The sequence below is a fragment of the Python bivittatus genome, unplaced genomic scaffold, assembly GCF_059951505.1.
Source record: "Python bivittatus isolate LINGU-HERP-01145 unplaced genomic scaffold, Pbiv_v1 ctg000340_np1212, whole genome shotgun sequence".
Lineage (NCBI taxonomy): Eukaryota > Metazoa > Chordata > Lepidosauria > Squamata > Pythonidae > Python > Python bivittatus.
The window spans coordinates 9,317,100-9,339,419 of NW_028277056.1; the positions used below are offsets into that span (position 1 = coordinate 9,317,100).

The following is a 22,320-nucleotide window of genomic DNA, read 5'->3' on the forward strand; positions in this document are numbered from 1 at the left end:
AAAGTAGGAAGTCAAGGAGTAATCGGAATAACAGGCAAGTTTGGCCTTGGAGTACAAAATGAAGCAGGGCAAAGGCTAATAGAGTTCTGTCAAGAGAACAAGCTAGTCATAGCAAACACTCTTTTCCAACAACACAAGAGACGACTCTACACATGGACATCACCAGATGGTCAATACCGAAACCAGATTGATTATATACTTTGCAGCCAAAGATGGAGAAGCTCTATACAGACAGCAAAAACAAGACCAGGAGCTGACTGTGGCTCAGATCATGAGCTTCTTACTGCAAAATTTAGGCTTAAATTGAAGAATGTAGGGAAAACCACTAGACCACTCAGGTATGACTTAGATCATATTCCTTGTGAGTACACAGTGAAGGTGATGAATAGATTTAGAGGATTAGATTTGGTAGACAGAGTGCCTGAAGAACTATGGACGGAGGTCCGTAACATTGTACAGGAGGCAGCAACTAAAACCATCCCAAAGAAAAAGAAATGCAAGAAAGCAAAATGGCTGTCTGATGAGGCTTTACAAATAGCTGTGGAAAGAAGGAATGCGAAAAGCAAGGGTGAAAGGGAAAGATATAAGCAACTGAATGCAGATTTCCAGAGAATAGCCAGGAGAGATAAGAAGGCCTTCTTAAATGAACAATGCAAAGAAATCGAGGAAAACAATAGAATGGGGAAGACTAGAGATCTCTACAAGAAAATTGGAGATATGAAAGGAACGTTTAGTGCAAAGATGGGCATGATAAAGGACAAAAAAGGCAGGGACCTAACAGAAGCAGAAGAGATTAAGAAGAGGTGGCAAGAATACACAGAAGAACTATACAAGAAAGATCTTAATGTCCCTGATGTCCACGCTGGTGTGATCACTGACCTTGAGCCAGACATCCTAGAGAGTGAAGTCAAGTGGGCCTTAGGAAGCATTGCTAACAAAAAAGCTAGTGGAGATGACAGTATTCCAGCTGAGTTATTTAAAATACTAAAAGATGATGGTGTTAAAGTGCTGCACTCAATATGCCAGCAAGTTTGGAAAACGCAACAGTGGCCACGGGATTGGAAAAGATCAGTTTACGTTCCAATTCCAAAGAAGGGCAACGCCAAAGAATGCTCAAACTATCGCACAATTGCACTCATTTCACATGCTAGCAAGGTTATGCTCAAAATCCTACAAGCTAGGCTTCAGCAATACATGAACCGAGAACTACCGGATGTACAAGCTGGGTTTCGAAGAGGCAGAGGAACTAGAGATCAAATCGCCAACATTCGCTGGATCATGGAGAAAGCACGAGAGTTCCAGAAAAATATCTACTTCTGCTTCATTGACTATGCAAAAGCCTTTGATTGTGTGGATCACAACAAACTGTGGCAAATTCTTAAAGAGATGGGAATACCAGACCACCTTACCTGTCTCCTGAGAAATCTGTATGCGGGCCAAGAAGCAACAGTTAGAACCGGTCATGGAACAACCGATTGGTTCAAAATAGGGAAAGGTGTACAACAAGGCTGTATACTGTCACCCTGCTTATTTAACCTATATGCAGAGTACATCATGAGAAATGCCAGGCTGGAAGAATCACAAGCCGGAATTAAGATTGCAGGGAGAATCATCAACAACCTCAGATATGCGGACGATACCACCCTAATGGCAGAAAGTGAAGAAGAACTAAAGAGCCTCTTGATGAGGGTGAAAGAGGAGAGTGCAAAAGCTGGCTTGAAACTCAACATTAAAAAAACTAAGATCATGGCATCTGGACCCATCAATTCCTGGCAAATAGAAGGGGTAGAAATGGAAGCAGTAACAGACTTCATTTATTTGGGCTCCAAGATCACCGCAGATGGAGACTGCAGCCATGAAATTAAAAGACGCTTGCTCCTTGGGAGGAAAGCTATGGCAAGCCTAGATAGCATATTAAAAAGCAGAGACGTCACCTTGCCGACAAAGATCCGCATAGTCAAAGCTATGGTTTTTCCAGTAGTAATGTATGGCTGTGAGAGCTGGACCATAAAAAAGGCCGAGCGCCGAAGAATTGATGCCTTTGAACTGTGGTGCTGGAGAAGACTCTTGAGAGTCCCCTGGACTGCTAGGAGGTCAAACCAGTCAATCTTAAAGGAAATCAACCCTGATTGCTCATTGGAAGGATCGATAATGAAGCTCAAGCTCAGATACTTTGGCCATCTAATGAGAAGAGAGGACTCTTTGGAGAAGACCCTGATGCTGGGAAAGATTGAAGGCAAAAGGAGAAGAGGACGGCAGAGGATGAGATGGTTAGAGAGCATCACTGAAGCAATGAGCATGAAACTGAGCAAACTCAGGGAGGCAGTGAAGGACAGGAAGGCCTGGCGCAATATGGTTCATGGGGTCACGAAGAGTCGGACACGACTTAACGACTAAACAACAACAACCTTTCCCTTTGAAAAACTTCCACGTCTTGTTTTTCCTGTACATGTTTGATTCTCTTCTTCAGCTTTAAAAAGTGAAATACTGTAAAATTGCTCTAGAGAGGGGTGGAACAGGGGAAGAGTAGGGCTACCATATCTGGGTTGCCAAATTCCAGGTACCAGTAGATGTCAGTAGAAAGATAAAAATTCTAACCTGCTCCTGCCATCTAGTGGCAGCTGTATTTTTGCATCCAATATTTGGCGCTCCTCAGAAAGAGCTAGATTTATGATAGTATTAAATGCCAGACTCTGGGTACTGTTCACGGTGTTTTCAGCTCCACTGTGCTGAAAAAAGGAGCAACTATTCACTAAAATGCTTGCCGGACAAGACAAATCCTTATAAATCTGCCCCCGGCATCCCATGTCTAATTGTTCCCAAAGTGATGTCCTCCAGATCTGTTGGACTTTTATAAAGCCCCACTCTTAACATGTTGTCTCAACACAGCTGATGGGGAAAGGCTGTTAGATATTGAGAAGCCCTTTTTTGGCATGCTGCAGCTCTGGGGCTGCTTTCTGGTTTGTTTGGTTTTTTGCAGAACAAAGCCCAGCCCCAGTCCAGCCCAGCAGCCAGGCTGGGCACACGTCGTCAGCATCAGGAGCAAGAAGACAGCAAAGGTCAGCGGGGGCGGTGGAGCACAGGGTGGCAGAGGGCCAAAGGGGCATAGATGCGGGGGGAGATAGGCAGGTGGGGGGAGTTAAAATGTCGCTGTGTGTGATGGAATGGTTTGATGAAGGCCATGCTCGGGGAGATAAGCATTTCCTGAGTCCCCTGCAGGAGCGTGGGAAGGTTAAGAAGATGAGACTGGCACCACCCTACGGAATTCACGGTGTTTTGGCTTGCTGGCTTGGGAAGTTTAGATTCAGTCTGGAGAGATTCTGTCTTGGAGGTGGAAGCTAATAAATGCAACAGAACTGTATCTGTACTGTCTTGTGGAGTTCTTTGGGCTGAACCTGACATCAATCTCTCCAGACTCCTACTACCACCGAGAGGGGGAAATTGGAATCATGGCAACAGATCCCCAGGGGGCAAATTTGACACTACAGTTGTTGGTGGCAGCCCTGCTACAACATCAACAGCAAATGGATGCACAAATTAATAATCTACAAGAAGTTATGGGGCAGTTAATACAACAGCTCGCACCGGGAGCCCAGCAGTCACCTCCCCTGCCACCAGTATTGCTACGTTCACCTGGTAGCATGCCTGAGAAGTATGGAGGTGAGGTGGAGCAGATGAAAACCATTCTATCACACTGTGGTTGTAAGTGTGGGCAGGCTGCCAAGTGCCCAAATTTTGATCATGTGACCATGAGAGCACTACAACAGCCGTAACTTCAGGAATGGGTTGTAAGTCCCTTTGTTCAGCACTGCCGTAACTTCGAACAGTCACTGAACGAATGGTCGGAATTCCCACCTTTCATACAGGAGCTCAAGGTGACATATGCGACACTTCTTCCTCCTCTTATGACAACCCTGTGAGATAGGTTGGGTCTCCTTGCTCCTAGTTCAACACCTTCTCCACCGGACCATATTGGCTCTTGGGCTGAGAAGGAGGGACTAGAACTTCAGCTGCTTCAGTATCAATCCAACTCTTAATTGCTACACCAAACTGGATCTCTCTGCCAGGGCAACCAGTACCTACATCAGTAACTTTGGTAAAGATTACCTCGTACTTAGTTCCCTGTAGTGTCCAGTTGTTAAAATCTTATTATTATTTTTTAAAATTCAAAACAACAGCATTTCCCCCCAGAAAGGATTCTTTATAATTAATTCCAAAATCTTATTTCAAATTTATTTGGACTCTTAGTCCATTTGTAACTTTCTAAAGTCAAAGTTTTAATCACCCTTTTGCTGTTTATTCCCCCACCCCCCAAAATTAAAGTTCTTAAACTTATAGTTAAAACTTTATTTCTCTAAGGACTGAAGGAAACTCGCCCAGTGCTGTCAAACTTGTCAGTCCAAAGGTTTCTAATAGCTGAAAAACAGATAACAAGCAATTTCCAAAAGTGATTAGAAAAGGAAGTATGCAAACTTAGTGCCCTTTTAAAGGCGCCAACCGTGGTTGGAGCAAGATGGCTATTCCCTCATCTCCCAGAGCTGTAAAGCCACCAGAGACCACTAACTTGCGGTCTCCTTGTGAGGAGCAACTGTCTGGAGCACTTGTGGGCGATCTCAAGTCCTCTCCTTGCCTGGAGAGGTTTCAAAGACTGGTTTACTCACCAGCTCTTCATCCCATTGCAATCATTGGCTCCATTTTTCACAGAGCCCTCTTCAATCCACCATTTCTTCCTCAAGAAGTCTCCCTTGCAATTTCTCAAAAATGTTCTTCTCCTGTAAAAGATGTTTCTGTATTTCTGGCTTATTTTACAGGTAGAACATAAACAGGGTCCATGTAAGAAGGTTCTTCATCCCCTGAAATTCAGCTGAAGCATGAGAGCCAAGGAGATAGCAGTCTGCTTCAGATGATTGTAGAATGAAAGACAGAAGATTCACACAATACCTCAGCCATCTTGTAACCAATAACTGCAAGGACACCAAGTTTCAGTTTGCTGGCATTCTCTGCTGAAATTAGTTTCCAGAGCAAATCTCATTAAATTGACTTAGGTTAGGAAAAAGAACTGCTAAGAAAGAAAATGCAGGATCATTTTTTCTGCATGGAACTCAGCTAAATGCAGTCCCAAAGGGATAGAAATTCAAAGACCTAAGATATTTATACTCACAACCAACAACAATCTCCTTTCAGCATTCTGAACTGTACTTAAAAATGGCCATTTGTTTCCTGCCTAAAAGAATGTTAGATATCATAACTACTGTTGGCCACAACTCCAACTTTAAAGAGAAAATAGAAACAACAAAGAGGATAAACAACTATTTCCTACATAAGATCTTGGATAGTTACCCAACTACATTTTGCAGAGCAGGATCCAATAATGCAGGATGTAAGGATTTTGGCAAACATTTTAGAATTGCTGAAGAAATATCTGAGAGTTGCAAATGTTAATCTTTCTCCTCCTTCCTTACCCAATCTTTTCCTGCAGTAACATAACCAAGAACCTTAAGACCTAATTGACTGAAACAGAAAATACCTATCTTGGATTCCTGGCTATTACGATAACCTCCTTGCCTGCAACCAGAGGCATTTGTAGGATCTGACACTTTTGTCAAAAGGACAAAAGCAACTCCGGACTGTTGTGTCATGCACACAAAATCGGCAGAATTTGCAGCCTGAAGGTGTAACGTTTTCATCATCTGAATGCCCCACAGATGCTTCTGTGCAATGGTGTCCATTGTTTGGATCAAAACAGGTAAGACAGAGATCACAACAGCACAATCAAAAACCTGCACTTTTGTATGTGCCTGACATATAGACTCACATACAAAATGACTAAGACCTGGATCACACTATCTGTGCATCAGATTCTCTGAAATGTGAAGCTATTTAGATAATTAGTTCCTAAGATCTATTATTTCATTTACTGGCTGACAAGCAGGCAGCTCTGCTTGTTTGGCTGCAAACAACATTTAATATGATATGATATTGCAAAATACATCTCCTATTTCCAAAAATAAAATGGACTTGAGAATCCAAAGTTGTCCCTTGTGGCATCAGATTTTCCAGTGACACATTCTGGCTTCTTTCATTTTCATATGTTAAAATAGAAGCATATGGGAGAGGTTGGCCAATGATAAGAGACCATAAGAGTTATTGGGAAAACATCTCAAGAACTTCCAGTAAGCCTATGCCTGGACTGCTCAGGGGTCTAATGTAGTCCCAGGGAGGTCCTGGCTGTCTCAAAACATAGGATTGGCCAAAAACAGTTATCAAGAAGTTTTGAACTTGTGCACTTTCCTCCTAAAAGACAACAGGCATGGATTCAAGCTTCTTTACCATAACCCGAAATAGGAACAGGAGGGATATGAGTCTACGGAAGTTCATTGATCCTACAGGCCAGAACAAATCATATGAGACTCTTTGAAGTCAAGAAATCATTTGATTAATCATGAATTGTTGAATAAACCTCATCTGGAATGGTTCCCACATTCCACCAAGCCATAAACTATGGTTTACAAACCACAAGGACTAGGTTCAGAGAGTAGTTTAAACCAAAACCAAATATACCGTGGTGTGGCTTAGTACAATGTAGGCCACCAAACACTTAGATCTCAGGCTATTCCATCTCTCAGAGTCCTCTGAAATAGGTGCATCAGCCTTTGGCAAGCATGAGTATTTAACTGATGCTTAAATCCCCTGGTTCCCTGCTGGCAGTGCAATTCTTTGTCTCTTTGCATCACTCAGTACAGATTCTCTTTCTTGCAATATCAGGCAAATCTAGACCACACCCAACTCCCAGATGCCCCTATTTTTGATATGCTTGCTCTATCTGCAACAAATATTCCTCAGAGACATTCCAATATCCCCAGGTTGCCATCTCACAGCAGGTGGCAGACTATCTTGGCTGATCTCCAAAAATTAAGCAGTATTGAATTTAGATGGGAGACCACCAGGAAATCTCTGAACTAAACTCTAGTTGTTGAAAAAAGACAATCATGACAATCCCCTTTCATGATATTACTAAGAAAACAAGGACCTTTTCACGAAGTCATCAGAAGCAGAGCTTCACTCAAGGGTACACTTTTTACTATATAGGTATGAATAAATAATACTGTATTCTTTCATATTGCCTCGAAACTGCTGCCTGGCAAAGGCTGCTTCACCATGCCTAAAGATAGGGCCAGGTCCATATATCAGTTAGGAAACAAAGTGTGTGCTTTTTAATTTACTGAATTGAATTAGGAATTGATCACACCTTCAAAACATGATAAAAATATATTAAACAATTCTCCTTTCATTCCCGAGTAATTAAAAACAAATAATCAATTATTAATTTCAATTTAGAGGGGGATTACTGAACATTTACAGTATTATTTTTTTTTGGGGGGGGTAAAGTAGCCAGTAGATTTCCAGTTCCTAAAAAGATGTGGGAGTCACAATCCATTTTGAGCTGATGTGCCTATTGGCAACTATGTAGAATGCTGGTTTAGATAGGACTCTGAAATTAACTTCTAAGAAAACGGGTTTAGGATTGGGATGTTAAGTGCAACAAGGACATGGCCTTTAAAACCCCTAAACTGTATTAGCTGTGAAAAATCTCATGATGAAGGTTTGAACTGGCATACGGTCCAGAGTGCCTTCGGGCAGGTTTACACTTGTAATTAGCTATCTTGTCCCCACACCCCAAGCATCGAAGTCATGCCTCAGTCTCAGATGAAATGCAAACACAGCTGTTTGATTTTATTCCTGCCAAGATCTTCATGAGATTTTCACATTACGTAAGATTTAGCCCCTGTAACAGATAAACTCTGTTTATTTTTTCGAATGATTAAATGAAATGGATTTTATATAGCAAGCAGATTATCTCCTTCGCCTGTAACAACCTAAATTTGCACATGGCTATACAAATTTCCACATGCCTATAATTGCATGCAGGCATCACTTAATACAGAGTTTTGGAGTCACCCAATTTCAGTAAAAATCCACTGGCAGGATCTGGATGTGTTCACCCCATTCCAGTCTTTTAAACATCTCTTTTGCCAGGAAGAAAATATGTATTCTGAGTTAATGGCAGTCTTGTCCTGCCCTAGTCACGTCCCTGTTAAAATGCCTGAAAAGAAAGGATACTACAGCTAATTTGATTCAATTTTTAAAAGTGCATGATGAAATCATTCTGGAGGTAGGGGGACATAAGCTGAGATGATCAAAAATATCAGTTCAGTATATCAATGGGAGATTTTTAAAAATGAATACTGCAGGTATCCATCTGTTAACTGAGATGAAATTTCACTTTACACGGCCTACGAATCATAATAGCTTAGATCTTAAAATAATGCAAGAATGGAAGTTTCCATCTTTCTTCCTGCACTAGTTACTTCCCAGATCCCACTTCTCACTGATCTACTGACCCTCTAAAAATGCTGGTACAGGAAGGGGGCACCAGTGGCAAAAAGGTGAAAAAAAGATGGAAAACTTGCTTTACTGAAGTTCTTTAATTTATTTTAGGATCCAACTTGTTTTCATGTGCATGCTCTGAACAAAGAATAGGCTCCATTTACTAGAATTGTAGCCTTGGATGTGTGTGGGCAATGTTTGGCATCATCTCAGAATCTAAAAAGACCTCAAATTCTAGATGCTTCTTTTAAATTCTAGATGTTAATTTCATTATTAAACTGGGGAGAGTGGAATTATGTGGAATTCATTCATTCATTCATTCATTGAATTTATATAGCTGCCCATCTCATTTGCGTGCAACTCTACATCTTAGGTACCCCAATTTTTTCAGCCACAGTAATCTGGACTCCTAATCCAATTTTCTTTTTTTCACCCAAGCTGCTCAGCAGCGTTGGTGTGGGTATGTGTAGCAAAAACATCACAGTGTAGTCATGGTAGCACAATTGAAAACTTGCCGCTTTTGTACGTGTATGCAACATTAACATGTATACAAAGGGATCTGTTTGTTGCTGTCAGTTACAAACCCACAACCAGCTTCTGATAACAAACTCAAGAGACATATTTCAGTCATCAGTCATAACCGAAAGAATGCTGCAAATTCAAACCTTTCTACATAGAAAATAGGCACAAAAGCTTACTGTAGCAAAACACTCCAGAGAGACAAATCTCAAATTTAGGAAGATCCAAAAAGGGTCCATTTCCAGTCCAAGGGTCCAGACAACAACAGCATACAAAGAGAATCACAGGTAGGAAATTCAAATTGCCACCAAAAGTCAGTCATAAAAAATACCTCTTTCCTTAGTCCTATCAGCTTGACTAATTGCAGAGTCACTCTCCTTTCCTTCAAGTAGATGGCTTGACCTTCTTTGCTCTTCTCTTCTCAAATTTGCAACATCTTGCTGGGCTCAGAATTTTGCCTATTTTAGACTCTGAGTCAGCTGATGCTTCAGCCAATTCCTGTGGTCCAGACTAAACCCAGGTTGGTCACACTCTTCAGCTTCTGCATCTCAAGACTCAGACGGATCCCTAACAGAGAAGGACTTGGATCCTGCTGTTATGACTACCATCTTGACTTTTTGACCACCACCCTGATGGACAGCTCTAGATCCATCATTTATCACTAAGCTTCCACTCTTCCTTGTCACAAGGAAGGAGATCTCCTATAATTAATATGTTATCGAAGTCCTTCTCTTTATAACCCTCTGTTCCTATCTTTTTGAATTGAAGCAAGAGACATTCTTCTACCTGAGGCAAAGAAGAAGATGCACCTCTCTGTAATGGGTGTGAGAATAACCTTGAGAGACAGGAGGAAGAGCCGCAGCCTGGTCAACGGTCTGATAAGAGAAATCTGAGTCCAAAGCAGGAATAGAGGTGGAGAAAGCATCTCAGAATTGACCCTCCTTAGTCCTCTGGATCACAAAAGTGCAGGGGGTGGGTACTTTCAGACTTGCAAGATTCTCTTACTGTAATTTTAGGATAATGGTAGTATTAGCATTCTTGGTTTCAGTTTTCTTGTCTGGACTTCCATGTAGGGCTGACACCCTGTGCAAAATCTGATAGTTGATTCATTTCTTCTCTTACACCTGCAGGCAGAACACAGCTATACGTCTGAAGAGCAGACAATGTAATACGCAACTTTGCTTAGATAAGGAACACCTCTGAAGCTGAAGCTATAGATTTTCTAAAACTACTTTTAAATCCTTTTATTCATAGTAGCATAATCACCCAACGCACATTAAAATCATATGTAATCTGTAAAGAAAACAGCCTGGATTTCCTGGCAAGGAAATCAAACTGTGTACTTTAGCACTGATTATATGCTTGCTATTTCTTCCAACAGTCAGTACTTAAAAGTGTGAAGTACAGTTATGGCTTGATATATTGCTCATCAGTAATGTCGGTACAAAGAAATCCACTTAGAAAACAAAAGGAAATACAAACAATGTAAAAAACAAAAACAAAACCCCACAGTATAGAATTAATGACAACCTATTACCTGTTTACTTTTGAAGTTTGGAATAAAAAAAATTGTATAGTGGAACAATGAATTTCAAATTGCTGTATGTTCAGTTGGTTTCATCTCCACCTCTATTATTATTAAATATTAGATAAGCACCTCAAATTACTTGTCTGATCCTATACATATCTACTCTAAGTAAAACTAAGTTCTTTACGCTCAAGTGAGTAGTTGGAATTAAGCCCAACCGAATTCAATAAAAGGACAAAGAGTGTTTCATACACTACTCATTCACAATAATCTAGGATCAACCAGGAATCCTGGGTTATAATTATGTGCAGTCTATAAATGGAATGCAGCCAATAAGTTGAAGATGGTCACTTTTCAAAAGGAATTGCAGTTTGCTCATGGCAAATGGATGCCTAATGAAACAAAAGAAGAGGAAGAGATTTATAAATGCCCATTAAACAGAAGAGCTAAGTTAGAACTTTCATATGAAAGTACAAGATATCTCTGATACCAGAAGGTATATGCAAGAAACTGTGAGTGTTATCATTATGCTTCCTAGGTGGACTGCCAGAGAGACAAATATCATAGATTTATATTTCGCCTTCATCTGGTTTCTCTTTAATTTACTTTATGGCCTATGTGAGGAAACATTCTAATTAGGACAATAGCTCTACTAAATCTAATAGTTGACATAAATTGATAGTTGATTGATTGCGAGGATCCTGACATCTGTATAACTCTGTGAAGCTGGGTTAAGGGACTGACCAGCCCAAAGTCACCCAGTGACTTTCCATGGCTGAAGGTAGCCTTGAACTTGGATCTCCATCATCCTAGTCCAGCATTTTAACCACTACATGGAAAGAAAATACAGGACTAAACTATCCTTGATAAGACTCAATGTGTAAAGAGCAAAGTCCTGGCTTTCATGTCCTTGAAAGCTCTACATAAGGCTGTCTTTGAAGACAGCTGGGAAGCTTGAATTGGTCCAAAATGCAGTGGCCTGCCTGTAAATTGGGGTGGCAGAATTAGCAGAGTTGTACCTGTGCTGTGGTTGCTGCATAAGTTCCTGGTTTGTTTCTAGGTCTAATTAAAAGTCTGGTTATCAACAATCGTATCGATCAGATGCCTACAAAACCATATCTCCTGCCCAAATATGGCCAGCCCTGTGTGATCTTTGAGAGCAGAATGCTGGGTTCTCTTTCCATGGGAGGTAAGAAGGGTGTGGGTGGTTTTAAATGACTATATAAATAAATAAAATAAAAGAGAAGACAAACTTCTACATGCATCTGCAAATCTCCCCGAGTTGAACAGAGCAGCAACAGAGAAACATGTCCTCTTCTGTTACTTTACAATCAACAGGAGGCAATTGTCATGGTCAGAGAAAATACATGCATAAGAGCCCGTGTGGTGTAGTGATTAAAGTGCTGGACTAGGAGAGGGGAGACACAGGTTCTAATCCTCCCACAGTGCATTTTTCCAAAGACGGCGCGGCCTTCTGAAAGCTACTCTGTCTTTCTGAAGGCCCTCTGAGGACAGCACAGCTTTCTGAAGACAGCATAGCCTTCTCAGGGAGCCACGTGTAGGAAATGTTTGCCGGAGAACCTGGGTCCAAAAAGGAGACAGCAAAGACAGGGAGGTGCGTCTGCTTTGGCCATGGTGCCTGGGCACAAAAGGCGAAAGGTCGCTGCAGGGAATGGGAGAGAAGACAGCTGGGTGAACGAATGCTTGCTGGCACTTGCTGGGGCTTCCTGGGCGCTGCAGCTTGCAGGGGCAGGCTCGGGCTGCTGAGGCTTCCAGGGGTGGCTGTGGCTTCATGCTGCGCTGTGGCTCAGGGCCTTCCTGCAAGGCAGGGTGCAGGGCAGCCAAAAGGGCAGAGATATGGGGGAGATGGGCGGTGAGGGGAGTTGAAGTGCCCTTGCAGTCATAAGTGAGGGTGGGCTGCCAAGTGTCTGAATTTTGATCACATGACCATGGAGGCCCTATAAGGACTGTAACTTTGGGCATGGGTCATAAGTCCTTTTGTTCAGTGCTGTTGTAACTTTGAATGATCGCTGAACAAATGGTCGTAAGTCAAGGACTACCTGTGGTCACTTACTTCCAGCCTTAGACTATGAAGTCTAAACAACTTTATCTGCCAAGCTGCACTGGATCAGCATGGTAGATTATGGCCCATAATTTTTAATAAAGAGACTTTCACCAGGCAGTGGACTGATTCACACTGATAATGTAAATTACAATAATACATTATATAAGTTTATATTATATTGTATGTCCTCTAGTGAACGGAAATGCCATAAGGTAATTGGCACCAGAAGAAGAATGCAAATTGGAAGCTTCTCACTTATTACATGAGCAAATTAAAGATTAGCTCTGATTATGTAAAACAACTCTGAAAAAAATTGAAAACAAAATTAAATGCAGGGAATATAATTAAAGCTTTAAACACTTGCACTGATCCAATTATATGATATGCTGCAGGTCATCTTCTTGTGGTAAAGTGTTGCATGCTTTGATTATTATATTTATTTGTCAAGTTTATATAGCTGCACATCTCACAAGTGATGTGAAGCTTCAAGCAGATTAGGCAGGTGTCAGTTGAAAAACCAGACAAGTACCTCCAAACCCCATTAGTAATGGTGAAAACATGTTGATTTCCACACCAATTGTTTCTTGCCTGGATCAACAAGGACAAATGAAAAATTTGGACAAAACTGGAAAATCAAAAGACCATGGGATGTTATTAACTAATCTAACTTTAGAATCCATATAAAAGGATTCTAAAAATGAATGTTTGAAATTTGGAAGCAGAGATTCCCAGATTCAAATACTACTCAACAAAGACTAATGGATCAATGTTGTGAAATCCTTACAAGCAAATTCTTTTGAGACACAGAACTGAAAGCAACAGAGCAGATAATAAACAGAAATGCTGTAGATTCTGATGAACCCCAAACCTTGGCAAATTTAACTTCTGAAGGAATAATAGAAAATGCAGTTGAAGAAAACTTAGCACAACTTGACAAAGTAGAACAGCACATAACCCAACAGTTAGAAGAAATACACCGGATTGGCGAAAGAAATTGGCAGGAAAAAGAATTCAAATGAAAGAATTTGAACAAAGAAGTCAAAGTCATTTACAAAAGGAAAAGGAACACAATTCAGACAGATATAAGTAACTTGAAGAATTTGAACAGGGCAACCTTAAAAATGAAACCTCAAATGTAGTCTTATAGAGCGGTATAAAATTAATCTTAAGATCATGAAAGATGTTTTGGAAGAAGTGAGCCACAAATTGTGGAAGTAACCTAGAAAATGAAGCAATAATGAAAGCAGGATTAACCATTTCAAGCAAAACATTTTATTTTGAATAAAACGTTCATTGTATAAAAGCCTTGAAGTTGATCAGAAAAAAGTTGAAACAACTACAAAACTTAATAAGAGGGAAAATATATAGTTTTGGAAAGCTTTATGGGAAAATGAAGGAGAATATAATAAAAAGGCAGAATGGAACAACAAAGTCAGGAAATAATTTGAAGGAAAACAAATGAAAGATATCATTATAACTGAATTGGTTCAATTGCAAGCTCAAAGAATAAAAAATTGGAGTGGCCCTGGGAGGGATGAATTACATGGCTTTTGGATCAAACAGTTCACAAGCCTACATTCCAGGCTGGCAACATAGCAAAGTGAGCTTCTGCAAACTGCAAAGAACAAAAAATGGATGACAGAAGAAAAAAGTAAAGAAAAATCCTAACAACTACAGGTATATTACTTGTCTTCCTGCAATATTGAATTTATTTACAGGAATCATAGCAAACCTAATATATTCTTATATGAAAGAAAACATGTTTTTCTCTTCTGAACAAAAAGGAACTTCCAAGAATTCTTGAGGCACAGAAGACCAGTTACTATTTGACAAGAAGGTCCTTTAAAACTCAGTGAGAAGAAAAACTAACCTTGTTATGGCTTGGATAAACCATAAAAAGGTATTTGATTCACTCCTACATAGCTGGATCAGAAAATGCCTAGAAATATTTGGGATTAGTTAAACATTCCAAGAAACTTGAAAGTGTCAATGAATGTGCAGAAAACCAATAGCGAAGAGACAGGTGAAGACAAAATTAGAAGAGAAATATTCCAGGGTGACTTAGTGTCAACTTAATTATTTTGTTTTAGCAGTGTACCACTTGAGTATGTAGGAATACAATGCTGTCTAGACAAATGAGCAACTTTGGCAATTAAAGGAGGCAAATTGTTGTAGAAGATGGATTACCGCTAATGAATGGAAATGCCATGAGGTAATTGGCATCAGAAGAAGGATACAAATACTTAGAATAATTGGAAACTTCTGACTTATTACATGAGCAAATTAAAAAGATTCGCTCTGATTATGTAAAACAAATCTGAAAACAAAATTGAAAACAAAATTAAATGCAGGGGATATAATTAAAGCTTTAAACACTTGCACTGGGCCGATTATTTGATATACTGCCAGTACCGCTGAGAAAACACAAAATGTATTAGACTTATTTGATAGGAAAACAAGAAAATTAATGACTGTGAATCATACTTTTCACCCAAAGAAGTGATGTTGTCAGGTTCTACTTTGTCAGAAGTAAAGGTGGGAGAGAATTTAAGCAAACAGCAGAAGAAGAGAAACACAGCTTGAATGATCTATCAGGCATCGAAGTACCATTTCTGGTGGAAGTTCAGAAAGAAAAACTGCTGAAGGCTACAAAATCAAAAGAAGATTACAAAAAGGAAGCAACTGAAAGCTGAATTAATACGTGGAAAGCTAAGCCTCTTCATGGTTAATATATACATGATATTGAAGAAAAATCAGATCAAACTTTGACTTGGCAGTGGCTGAGAACTGAAGTTCTCAAAAAGGAAACATTAAAGCGTTAAAGCCAAAATTGATCATATTTCGAAAGATAGCAAATGCTGGCTCTGTAAGATCAAAAATGAAACTGTAGATCCCCTCATTAGTGGCTGTAGCAACATTGCTCAAACTGAGAATATAATGTTGCAAAAATAATGCGCTGGAATTTATGTAGAAAGTTTGGCTTGGCTGTTAACAAAAACTACTGGGATCACACAACTGAAGAAATCTTAGAAGATGAAGAGGCCAAGATCTTATGGGATTTTAAAACACAGACACTTGAAACACAACACACCAGACATTACTTTTACTGAAAAGAAAAATGTGTGGTGGGTAGATGTAACCATATCAGCAGATAGTCAAATTGAAAGTAATAAAATATTGAGATTTCCAAACTGAAGTCGAAAGACCTGGGGAAAGAAACCCAACCCAAAAATACCAACAGTAATTGGAGTTTTGGAGCCAAAGTGATTCACCAATATTTGGAAGCTTTAAATTTACTGTATTTGACACCCCTGACTTTGTAAAAAAACCCACCTTGTCTGGAACTTCCTACATGCTACAACAACCCCTCCATGATTCCCTTGATCAAAACCCAAATCATTAGAAAATATCCGGTCTAAGGATTGTGATATTCTTTGGAAGAACAGACAATATAATAATAATAATACAGGCACATGCACACACACTCCGTACTCAGAGGTGATTATGGATCCCAGAAATGTGAGAATCTGGTTGAATACAGCCATGCAGAATTTACCACTTCCGAAGTTAACATCTATATAGTTTCTTGGAAATACGTTAGTCTCAAACTATAGAGTTGGATTAAGTTCAAACCCAATAAAAATGGAAAATTCCAGCAATGTTTTATTGCTGCTGATACTCCGGACTGCAAGACCTTTGAAGCACATTTGATAGAAAAACATATCTAAGGGGCAAGGCAAAAGTCCAATAAATAGGTCAACATCCAGGTTTCCAACAAGCTAGTATCATTAATAGTCACTGATACAAACTCTCACACGTGAACAAAATGGTAGAGGAGAACAGATGGTCCAGAACGGCACCCATTTGCAAACATCTCTCTCTCTCTCTCTCTCTCTCTTTCATTCACACGCACAGAATAATCTTCTCCAGTGCAATGCCTGTACAGTTTATAAAGTGTATATGTGTATGTGTGTGTGTATCTGTGTTGCAGGTTTGCGCAGTCCCAGTTTTTCCCCGCTAACTCTGTTATCAAAAGTCACAAACCTACTTCCCATATTGTGCATTTGCTCCTATGGTCACTCAGCCAAAGTTTACTGAGATGGATAATTTATTCCCCACCATGCATATGCTCAAGTCTTCAAGAGCAATTTTTAGCGTGATTTGAATTTCAGAAGCTGCCTAATGAACTGTACAGTACTGGTACTGAAAAACCTGGCAAAACAGATTGTTCTTTTTTTAAATGTTCTGCTGGCTCGATTGACTTACAGGAGGCTGGTTTTAAGACCGGCAGCTACCCTGAGTAGAAGATACATGAATTTGCAGAAACACACCCACCCAAGGTGTCCCGAAAGATGCAGAAGATAAAGCCTGCCCAAATTTTAGTTCTGCATTGCATGCTTGCTGCTTTGCAAAAAAATGAGAGCTATTCAAAAGAGCTGACAAGTAAGGAATATCCTTCCCTCTTCTTGAAAAAATAAAATAAAACTGATGACTAATGAATTATCAATCTGTCTTGTTTGCAGTGGCACTTTTCCAAAAGATAGGGGAAGTTTCACTCCAAAGTACACATATTATTCTTCCTACAACCAGCTACATAACTTTTGTAAATAATCACAACAGTGTGCAAATAAAATAAAACAAAACAAAATAAACAAATAAAATAAAATAAAATAAAAATACAGCCAGAGGCGGCTACATTGCTGCATTGGGTGAGAGTAAGGGATCTTTTTCACGCTCAGCATGGGGATAGGATGAGTTTCCACTCCTCTGCCAGTAATCTTGTTTGCAGGCAATGCCTGATTCCCTGGTGCCTAAATACAAATGTGAACTTGTATTCACGGATGAATGGCAAAGGATGTTTCACTAGTAAATATGATACTCAAGACCTAGATCAGAGGAGCAGCAAAGGAAACTGTTGGTGGCTTGTAGCATTTCAGTCTGCAAGTGAGAGATGACTTGTGAAAATGCATCATCATTAGGAAACGGAACCCTTTGTCAATACAAAAATGAACCCTGGGGCAAAGGATTTGGGTATACCTTTCTCTTCATTCGTATGCTAATTCTGAATGGCCAGGGAATTTATTCGCAAGGGGAGTCTTCAGCCAAGTGAGTTCCCCCATGTGCAAGTCTTAAATGCTTCATTTCTTTCATCAGCTGATCTGGGCTTTGCGTGAACTAATCCTAATTCAGGAAGGAACATGCAGAGCAGGTTCATATATAGACTGGGTTCATACACAGATTGAATTCAGATCAATCTTGTGTATGAACAAGCTTTCTGTACTTATGTAATAAGCTATGTCTTAACAAATATACTTTATCATGACATAACAAGACAGCCATCTCATCTCCCTTCTAATTATAAAGTATTCAGACTGGTCCCAACAGGCAACTGTGTGCTTCCTATAAAATGCCTAGAATTGCAAAGTCTCCAGAAAACTGGCCAATTTTTGTGCCAAATCAATAGCTGTTGAAAGCCACTGGATCTGAATTGATTGATTATGTGCCATCAAGTTGTTTTCAACTCCTAGCAACCACATATAATCTAGGTATACTGAGTCATCTGTGAATGAGACTTTTTTGCTGGATGTTTTGTAATTTAACTGTTTTTTTGGTCTATGACTGTGCATAAACAATGATGGCCAGGTTCACGCTATATGCAAAGACACAATATGCTGAATCACAAACCACTTAACCCCATTTTAGCCTAGAATAGAGTGTTGTGGGAATCCACTCACTAAGTTAGAATCATAAAGATGACCCACATGTACAAGTTTATGTCCTTAGCTGGAAACCATGACAAAGACCATCAGTCTTTTCTAAACACCACCATCATCACCCATCATCTTCATTTCATGAGACCAACCAATTTCAGAAGACTTCAGACTTCTAGCCCTAAAGTTTAAGAATACACAAGCAACAATGCTGATATCTGATTAGATTTTGCAAGATTGCAGATATTTTAAAAAAATATCTTAGAGATGGCAATAGATGTTCTGCTGCCCCTGAGAGCCATGTTTCTGATCTCTGGTCTATTCACCTGCAATGCTCAATATAAAATAAGCTAATTTAAAATTAGTCAAGTTAGATCGGGCCCAAATTCCTCTTTCCAGCTGTGCATATATCAGCCACAGCTGGAAATGGCATTCAGGGAATATGTTTCCTGGGCTTCCATTCCTTCTGCAATTCCATGAATAGGTATGAGCTATAACTCAGAGGTAAAATAGATGTCTGAATGCAGAAGGTTGCAGGTATTTATTTAGATTTATGGCCAAAGGAAGTTTGGTAGGGCCCAGAATATTCCATCCTAAAATTTTAAAGTAGCTGCCAGCCTAAGTCAATAATACAAGGCTAGCTGGTCAAATTGTTTGATCCAAGAGAAAGCAGAATCTTGCTTTCTAAAAGCCATTCTGATTAGATTTTGACAACCTGATCATAGAAAACTTAGCCCAAAAGTTAAGCCATCAAGTAAATAAGCAAGACTCCCTTGTGTCATTAGGACAGAAGGATGTGGGAAAACCCCAAACATTCCAGAGAGGGAACTTTTAGGAAAACTCGGGAATGCTTCCCTTCCTTCTCCAGACCACCCCAATCCAGATGTTCCACAGGTGATCTATACAGTTTTCCAGAAGTTAATCCTCTGAACCAGAAGCAGTTAGTGATGTTCCAGTTATGGTCCAGCCTTTATACAGAAGACCTCATTTGGAATACTACAAAACATTGCATGGCCAAATCTGGATAGCTATAGCACCTTTTCCAAAACTGGTGCCTCTATGTGTATTCGGCTTGAACTCCAACTAGCATGCACCATGGCTGCTATACATCTGAACAGCAGTAGGCCCAAATAGTCTGCTCTGTAAATAATTTACGAGGGCAGAAGAATCAGTGGGAAATTTTATAGTACGTCTTCAGGCCCAATGGAGGATAATGTGAATGTGGGTCAACTGGAGAATCTCTCTGGTCCTGAAAAAAGACTTGCTGGCCTTTCTAGGTGGACCTTAGGAAAACAAACGCCAAGGAAGGTGAATTCCCTTGAAACTTAGATGAGAATTATAAGAACCACATTCAGTAGGGAATTGTTTTAGAGAACAAAATTGAATCTGAGGGCAGCAAGCAGTTGTGAGGTCTTCTTGTGCAACAATGACAACCGGATAGTATTAAGCAAAGTTTGGGTCCCCCTCCCCAAGTTTTAGGTCTGCTGGGGTAAGTGAGCACACCATTTGTGTACCTCTGGGAAATCCAACCTACAGGAAGAATGAACCCTGGTGGGTGGCGGAGAATTTTATGCAAATTTCATGGGTCTACATATTCTTGTTTTGGGTTTTTTAACACAGAGAAATAAAAAGATTCAAGTAGGAATACTGTACATCTTTCCCTTCTAGTGTGCAAAAATCCAGAGGACTGCTAGGGGCAGAAAAAAGCTAGTTTTTGGTATATCTCCTTGCTGCCATCTAGAGACCATCTGGAGTACTGAAGCCCATCTTCAGTAGCTTGGGTAATAGCCCCGGAGTTTGGTCTAACCTTGTTGAGATGGGGGTTCCTGGTGATATCATAGCCCCGCTTCTTAATCCCCGTCGCTTTCGTGGCTGACGGGGGGCACTCTCCCGAGGAGCAGGACCTGCTCGGGGGCAAACTGCCAGCTTGGAGCCCGGGCGTGGCCCCCAGCAGTCGAAGGAGGCTGCCCCCGCCTGCGCTCCTCAAGGACTTCAGCATCATGGATGGTGGAGAGCGGAGAGAGGCGGCACCTGCGCGATTTGGGGAAAAACGGTAGGAAAGGTAAGCAGGGAGACAAGCGGGAGGGGTGGGGTGGGGGTCTTGCCAGCGCGAGAAGGGGAGGGGGCAGGAGGCTCAAAGGAGGGAGGGTCCCTCTGCTAAGCAACCTCCCCCCCCCCCAAAGCTCCAGACAAAGAAACCGAACAGCCGTCTCTTACTTCCGTTGCTGGCGCCTTCCCTGCCCGGATCGGCAAGTGCGCGCCCAGCGCAGCAGCCTTGGAGGAGGCGACCCTGGGAAAGCGAAAGGAAACCCCAGGAAGCAGATCGGCCGCCGCTTTGCAACCCGAAGACTGGCACTGGCAGGCGGAGGGCGCCTCCCTCCGCCGCCCAGATCCCGCCCTCTCCCCCTCGCCCCCCAGCGTCGCTCTTCAGGAACCGGTGATCGGGCGAGGAGGCGAGAAGGACGGCCGGATCTGCCTTTGCGCTTCGGGCGGGGGGGGAGATCTCGTTTCCACTGCGCTGCAAGCGCGCGATGGACGATGCTCAGCCAGTCCCTGCCTTGGGAGGAGATGCAGGATCTGAGGTCCATGCCCGCTGCTGGACAGCAGCCCTTGTTATCCTTCGGTCTTGGCCTCGGGGGCAGGGTGATGGGGACAACGGGTGCTTGACCGACTCTGGAGCCCCACCGGTCGTTCATCCTGTAAGGACGGTGGGGTTACAGAGTCTCCCGGTTGGGTATGGCAGAAAGGAAAGGCAAGTTGAGGGTGCTACCAGTTTCACTTTGGGCCCCAATGTGCCAGTGGGAAATCAAGGGGAGTAGGCCAAGAACAGCATGAGTAGCATAGTTATTCATTTCGTTTCATTTCTTTATTGGAAGTAGGCCAGGAGTAGCATAATTATCTGTCTGTCTCTGCCTGTCCGTCCGTCCATCCATCCATCCATCCCTGGATAGTAAAAAGAAGCCTACAGGTTTTAGTACCCAGCTGGAAAATCCAAATGGCCATTTGTAGAGCAAGTCACGGGGCCATTGCTCTGTGTTCCCTTCAGGAAATGAATTGGACAGGTGCAAGAGTTAAGTGCGGTTGATCTCTTGCACAGCTCTGTCATCTTCCAATGGAACCGTTTAGCTCTTGATTGTAGATGGTTCCATCTGGTTTGAGGAAAGGAAGAAAACAGATAAATAAGGCTTCCAGGGGCAGCTTGAATGTATGGACCTCCATGGAGTAGGTTACCAAACTACGAGATGGCAGGCAAGACACTGTGGTCAAACCCTTGCCCCTTTGTTGGCACATACAAAAAGGACAGGGCTTTGGGACACCCACCAACTTTAAGATTTTGAGCAAACTCTACTGTGGATGGGCCAGTTTACAGTTTTGAGTGGGCTTCAGTCCATACTTGACTAGATACTAGCATCTGTTTGTTCAAAACAGTGATATTGATCCATATATTATTCATGACCTCCAAATGGGCAATGGCTACAAATCCCAGAATTCCTCTGACCAGGCTCTGTGGGAATTCTGGGAGTGGTCACCTCAACACATCTGAAGACCTCAAGAGGGAGAAACTTTGCTTGCAATGATATCAGTGTCATACTGGACTGCTGGGTCTCTGTGAACAGCCCTGGCTTGGTGAAGGGAGCCATGGAAATGATCTTGGAGAAGGCATCCAGAAGCTGTTAGAACAACAGGTGCTGAAGATGCATTAAGCCCTGGGCGGGGCAGGGGGAGAATATCGGAAGAGAATTAGATGTCTCCTCAACTTCTTGAGGTAGAAGAGAAAGGAAGGGAAAATGCAGATTGCAAGATGCATGGTGGCTGGGGAATTCTGGGAGTTGAAGTCCACACATCTTAAAGTTGCTGAGGTTGAGAAACACTGGCCTATCTCAATAAAGTAGAGTTCTAGTCTTCCTATGGAGGCAATTTCCTGAACTAGTCTGACTTGTAGGGCTGACAGTTATACATCTTTACATTTAAGCTCAGTAATTGAGATGTATCAAATTATATTCTTTTGACAGATAGTTACCAAAAAAGGTTAATTAATAAGTTCTTTTATAGACTACAGCTTTTCTACCTTAAATATTAACTGGATTTGTAGATAACAATAATAATGC

The 22,320-nt window shown here is 41.3% G+C and overlaps 1 protein-coding gene across 3 annotated transcripts in view; it reads right to left on the reverse strand.

The window, feature by feature from the left end:
• The window catches only part of ME3 (malic enzyme 3), a 115,293-nt gene extending 94,645 nt beyond the window's left edge, over positions 1 to 20,648 (reverse strand). For 2 of the 3 annotated variants that reach the window (XM_088140540.1, XM_088140541.1), the window contains exon 1: positions 20,019 to 20,155. Coding sequence is in view for 1 of the 3 variants with exons in the window: in XM_088140538.1 (XP_087996664.1) it covers positions 20,019 to 20,213 (195 nt within the window). In the remaining 2 variants the exon portion in view is untranslated. Of the gene's footprint in view, positions 1 to 20,018; positions 20,243 to 20,428 lie in introns of those variants that run through there. The other variant, XM_088140538.1, reaches the window with a different exon arrangement.
• Positions 20,649 to 22,320: the final 1,672 nt, after the last annotated feature.